At 36.2% G+C, this 5,552-nt stretch overlaps 1 protein-coding gene across 1 annotated transcript; it reads left to right on the forward strand.

Moving 5' to 3' along the window:
* The first annotated feature begins 683 nt into the window (after positions 1–683).
* Positions 684–1,613, forward strand: LOC121251037 (protein PELPK1-like). The gene has a single exon (XM_041150344.1). The coding sequence runs from the start codon at positions 785–787 to the stop codon at positions 1,298–1,300; it is 516 nt and encodes a 171-aa protein (XP_041006278.1). The 5' UTR covers positions 684–784; the 3' UTR covers positions 1,301–1,613.
* Positions 1,614–5,552: the final 3,939 nt, after the last annotated feature.

The raw sequence follows: 5,552 nt of genomic DNA on the forward strand, positions 1-5,552 counted from the left end.
AAATTTCAACTAATATTTCAAGTTAGTAGAATAAAGAGTTTCAATAATGTGATATGGCATATTAATTATAGTGATGGTTTGAAGAGCTAAAGAAGTTTCTCAAAAGACTGCCAAACAAAGGCATAAAGGGCCCATTTTCCTACATATCTAGAGTTGCTCTCCATATCAAGATAGCATTGAAATTAAACGCATTGCTTTGTGTTATTACTTCTCTCCGAGCGCTGCAGACATGCACAGAGCAGATGGCAGATGATCTATTATTCTCTCTGGCCTTGGCCTGCACCCAATTGACCGGGCGATCATATGTGATCATTTGTTGGGAATTAATTAATCAACTAAATTATGTTCTTTAAACCCATTAGTACTTTATCTTTTAGACTCCAACTAAATTACAACATTAATAAAACTATCCCAAGAAGTAGAAGTCAAAACATAGGTTGGACAAGTGAGCTACTTTAATTTTCAACCCCACTACGTGTCTTTTGCTTCCAAATTCATTAAAAAAATAACTCATTGAAGTATCTTAATGAGTCGTGACCATTTAATTTAGCAGTTTTTTTGGAACATCCTATTTGTCTAGTTTGGAAGGTAAGCGAACAAATTAATGACGTTTCTTCACACTTCCTGTAACAACATCTCATCAAACTCATTAGTTCCTTCTATTCCTCAAGCAAAATTAGGGCTCTATAAATACCACCGGATACATGTTATCTTCAATCAACACAACTAGCCAATACCCGAAGTGAAACAGCTCCCAAAACATTATTCTCCAAGTGTTTAAACCATGGCTTTTTCCAAGTACTGTTTCCTTCTGTCTATGATCATGGCATTGTTATTCTCAAGCACTGAGATGAGTTTAGCAGCTCGTCACCTCTTGGATACACCAGCAGCTCCGCCCCCAGCATTGACACTGCCTACAATCCCGTCCCTGCCCAAGGCAACCTTGCCTCCACTGCCCTCAGTGCCAACGCTGCCTAAAGCCACATTGCCACCACTGCCTAGCACGCCATTACCTACTTTACCTACTCAACCAACTCTTCCTAAGCCTACATTGCCACCATTGCCTACAAACCCCTTGCCAACACTGCCAACTCAACCAACTCTTCCAAAGTCCACCTTGCCGCCGCTGCCAAGCACCCAACTCCCAACACTGCCAATAATGCCCACGATCCCCAAGGTGGCACTCCCTCCGATGCCAGCATTTCCGTTGCCCACCATTCCAACCACAATCCCTTCAATCCCCTCCATTCCAACTACAGTCCCAACAATGCCTTTCCTCTCCCCACCACCATCAAATTAAAAACCGGCTCTTGAGATGCCTCATATTCGTTCTTCACACGTTCTCCCACTTCAGTTTGGATGTTTCTTTGCGCTGTACTTGTGCTATTCTGGATTATGTTAGAACCTGTTTCTCTTCTTATATATATTGAGAGTTTTCACAGTCTTGAGAGGTTCATTTGCATTTGTCTGTATAAGAGAATATGATGCTTAATTTCTATAGTTTTCGAGCCATTCTTAATTGGTTATGTCAGCGACGCTTGTGCATGCGTGTTATTATATTAATGTAACCGATCTTATCAGTATTCAATATACGATATCTTTTTTGTTTTTTACTCTCAACTCTCCTTCCTTTGCGATCCAGTCCCTATATTACCTTCATTAAGAGTTAAGTGCATGTACCTGGGACTTCTATTAGACCTGGCCTTATCGTGCGCTGTCTTTTCTATAATCATTTGGGAAAAAATGCACTCATTGCTTATGGCACTACAACATATAAGGTTTTTTGGGACAACAATTTTTGTCCTAAAAATTTGGGATTTCATCCCAAAATACTTCTTAGAATGAAAAAAAAAAAGCATCCCAAAGTTGTTCCAATTACAATGTCTCAAAAGGTATTTTGAGACAAAAATACCAATTTCGTCTAAAAAAAATATATTTTGTGACGAAATTGAGCAGAACCGTTCGATCACATTCAAATGGAATATTTTTTCGGAACGCTTGCATTTCATCCCAAAATCACATTCAAACGTTACAAAATTGATGTTCGAATGTATTGTCTGTTCGAACGTGTCCTTCATAAGTGGTTGATTGATACATTTCGTTTGATCAAATAGGCATGAGGAAACGTTCGAACAAACAATTTGGTAGTCGAACAGTAAGACTTTCGAACAGACCATGATAGCATCGAAAGATTGCATATTAGTAGACGTACGAACATTTAGTTCACGTTCGATGATTCATTCGAATGGTTTCACATGTTGTTCAAACGTTTAAATCTGATTCCATTCAAATGTTCCATATCAATGTTTGTAGTTTAAGTTATTTCATTACTATTTATAAATATTCTAATATATTTTTAGTATCCCTTATCCATCATTGTAGTTTAATTCACCTAAAAAAATGAAGCATATATATATATATATATGTATGACTATGCAAAAAGTTGGAAAACCTAATGAAAGATTACATATATATTGAGGGAAAAAAATAAGGATGATGATCTTAACGAGGAAAAATTTTCAAGGGAGAAATTTCTCGTGTTACTACGAATAATTTTGGGTTAGGTGCAAAAGGAAGCAGTACTTATAATCGAGTTTCGCACAGTAATTTTTTTCTCCTAGAATTTATAATCTTATTATTTCACTTATTGGATTTTTAATTTTGTTTAATAAGACCAGCTGCCATATATATTTTAGTTAAATAATATAACAGAATTTGACTTGGCATGCTACATGGCAAAGAACAATAACAAAAATATGAAGATCTACAAATTAATTAATAAAATAATATAAAACCTAAAATAATTTAAAAATATAAATAAAAAATAAATTGAAACCTGAAAATCTAACATTTATATAACTAAAATTAAAAACCAATGAAAAATAAAAAAATAATCGAAAAATTTTAAAAAGAAAAAAAAAAGTGGCCAGGGTTGCTTGTATTGAGAGCAAGGGATTTGATGAAAAATGAAGTCTTCATGCATTGTCATTCGATAAAAAAAATAATAACAAACAAATATTAATATTTTATTATTATATAGGGAGTGTTTGGCTAATCCAATGTGAGAATTAGTTTTCAATAGAATAGGCAAAAGGCAAAACATGTGATATTTGCCAAATAATGACTTTGCATTTACCTATTCTAATGAGAGTGCTCGAGTATCTTCAATGGATTAACTAAATGTAAAATAAATTTACTTTTTAGCTATTAGGACAACAAAACTATCCACAATGGATTAGGCAAAGTGTAGCTACAGTAACTTTTAGCTACAGTAATTCTAAAACTAAAATCAAATTTGATGTATACTGTAGCACCACCAAATCTTTATTTTATTATTTCTTTTATAACTCTCCCTCTTCTAGGTACCTCATTTTGCCGTTGCTTTTGTGCATGCTTTGATTCCTTTTTACTTTTGTGTTCTGGGTAGTTTTTCTTATATCTAATATGGCGAATATTTATGTAATGTTATCTGCTCTGTATATGCACCTATTGTAAATTTGCTAGTTGAATTTGCCTTCCGGCCAAAAATTTTCTCGATTTATACAGAGCACACTATCCTGCATCAAGTGCCCATATTTTGATGAATTATGCAGTACATGCCCATTAACCACTTAAATAAATTAGAATATGACTACTAATTAACATATAATAGATAGAATCATAATATGATAAAATTAAAAAAATTAATAATTAAAAAAATTAATATTTTTAAAATTAATATTATTTTATTACTATATAATGAATAAGTAAATAATTCAATGTGAGCATTTGATATGAATAGAATAGCCTAAGTCAAATTCATCTCATTTTATTTTATTTTTATATAATGAAAAAATGAATAATCCAATGTGAAAATTTGATGTGAAAAGAATAGTTAAAGCTAAATTCATCTCATATTAGCTAAAAGGGAGGTTTGGTTTTAGTTAATCTATTGAAAGTGCTCTAAATGTTGCTTAAGCAACGTAGGCGCTATCAAGGAAAAATTCATGCCTAGGTGGACAACCCCACAAGCAACCTTTAGACTAGGCCTGCAACCTAATACAATTTAATCAGGTCTGGGCCCAGTCCGACTCGGCCCGATACTATTTGCGTGCCAACCTAGCCCGACCCAACCCATACAAGCTAAATTCTTCTAATTTTTCTGCACGGCGTGCCCAGCTTGACAGCCTTGTTATTGGGTATGATTTTCAGGGTTTTCTTAATGGATCTAACCCGTGTCCTATACTTGGGATTAACCCAACTGCTGAAGCTCTTGCTACTCGTAGTCGCTAGATCCGTCAAGACAAACTTTTGCTTAATGGTATTTTTGCTTCCGTATCTGAAAGCATTATGCCTTTGATCGCTGCCTAAGGCACTTCAAGAGAAGCTTGGCTCAAATTGACTCGTCTCTATGCAAACTGCTCTCGCACGAGAGTGATGCAACTCAAGGATACTCTCACTTCTCTAACTCGTGGCTCTAAAAGTGTCACTAAATATCTCCAGCAAGTCAAAACCACTGCTGATGAACTTGCATTGGTTGATTCTCCTCTCACGAATGATGATCTCACACTCTACATTCTCAATGGCCTTGGATTTGACTTTTGTGATATGGCGGGTCCCATTTGCACCCGCGAAACTCCTCTCACGTTTGAAGAACTTCATTACTTGCTTGTTAGTCATGAGACCTATCTCAAATGTCTTGAGACACTGCATCAAACAACTATTGCCATTGCAAACTATCACCAGGAAGAACCTTCTTCTTCTCCTTCGCATAGAGGCAAGTCCAACCGCGCTAGTAATCACTCACGGCCTAACCAACAGTCCTCCTAGCCACAGAATCCTGCGCACTTCTCCAACAAACACTCAGTGGTTTGTCGGTTCTGTGCTATCCCTGGTCACACGGCTCGCCAATGCAAGAAATTCAGGACTCCATCTTCACCAAATGCCAATTATGTAGCCACTGACTCTTCCACATATAAATCTTGGGTAGTTGACTCAGGAGCCTCGCATCATAACACTTCTGATGTGTCAAAGCTCTCTATCCACTCTGCATATGATGGAATCAACGAGGTCATCATAGGCGACAGATCAGGGTTGAAAATTTCTCATGTTGGCACTGTGAACTTTCGATTACCAACTAGAAATGTTACTCTCACCAACACTCTTTGTGTACCTGCCATTCATAAAAACTTGATCTATCTTCATCAATTCACAAAGACCAATAACCTTGCTCTTGAATTTCACCCTTATCATTTTTTTTTGTGAAGGATCCGACATCGGGGGCGACACTAATGCAAGGTCAATGTGACAATGGCATCTATAAACTACTTGCTTCCTCTTGCAATGTTGGCACATCGAAGGCAGTCTTTTCCACTGAATGTGTTTCTTCAGAGATCTGGCATAACCGTTTGGGTCATCCCTCTCGGCCTCTCGTTCACCATTTCATCAACAAGTTTCAATTACCCGCAAATAATCGCATCTTTGAATCTTTATTTTCTGCATGTTCTATTAATAAAAGTCACAAACTTCCATTTCATGCTTCTAGTATTTCTAGTTCTTTGCCTCTTGAGTAT

This window comes from Juglans microcarpa x Juglans regia, chromosome 1D (genome assembly GCF_004785595.1).
Source record: "Juglans microcarpa x Juglans regia isolate MS1-56 chromosome 1D, Jm3101_v1.0, whole genome shotgun sequence".
Lineage (NCBI taxonomy): Eukaryota > Viridiplantae > Streptophyta > Magnoliopsida > Fagales > Juglandaceae > Juglans > Juglans microcarpa x Juglans regia.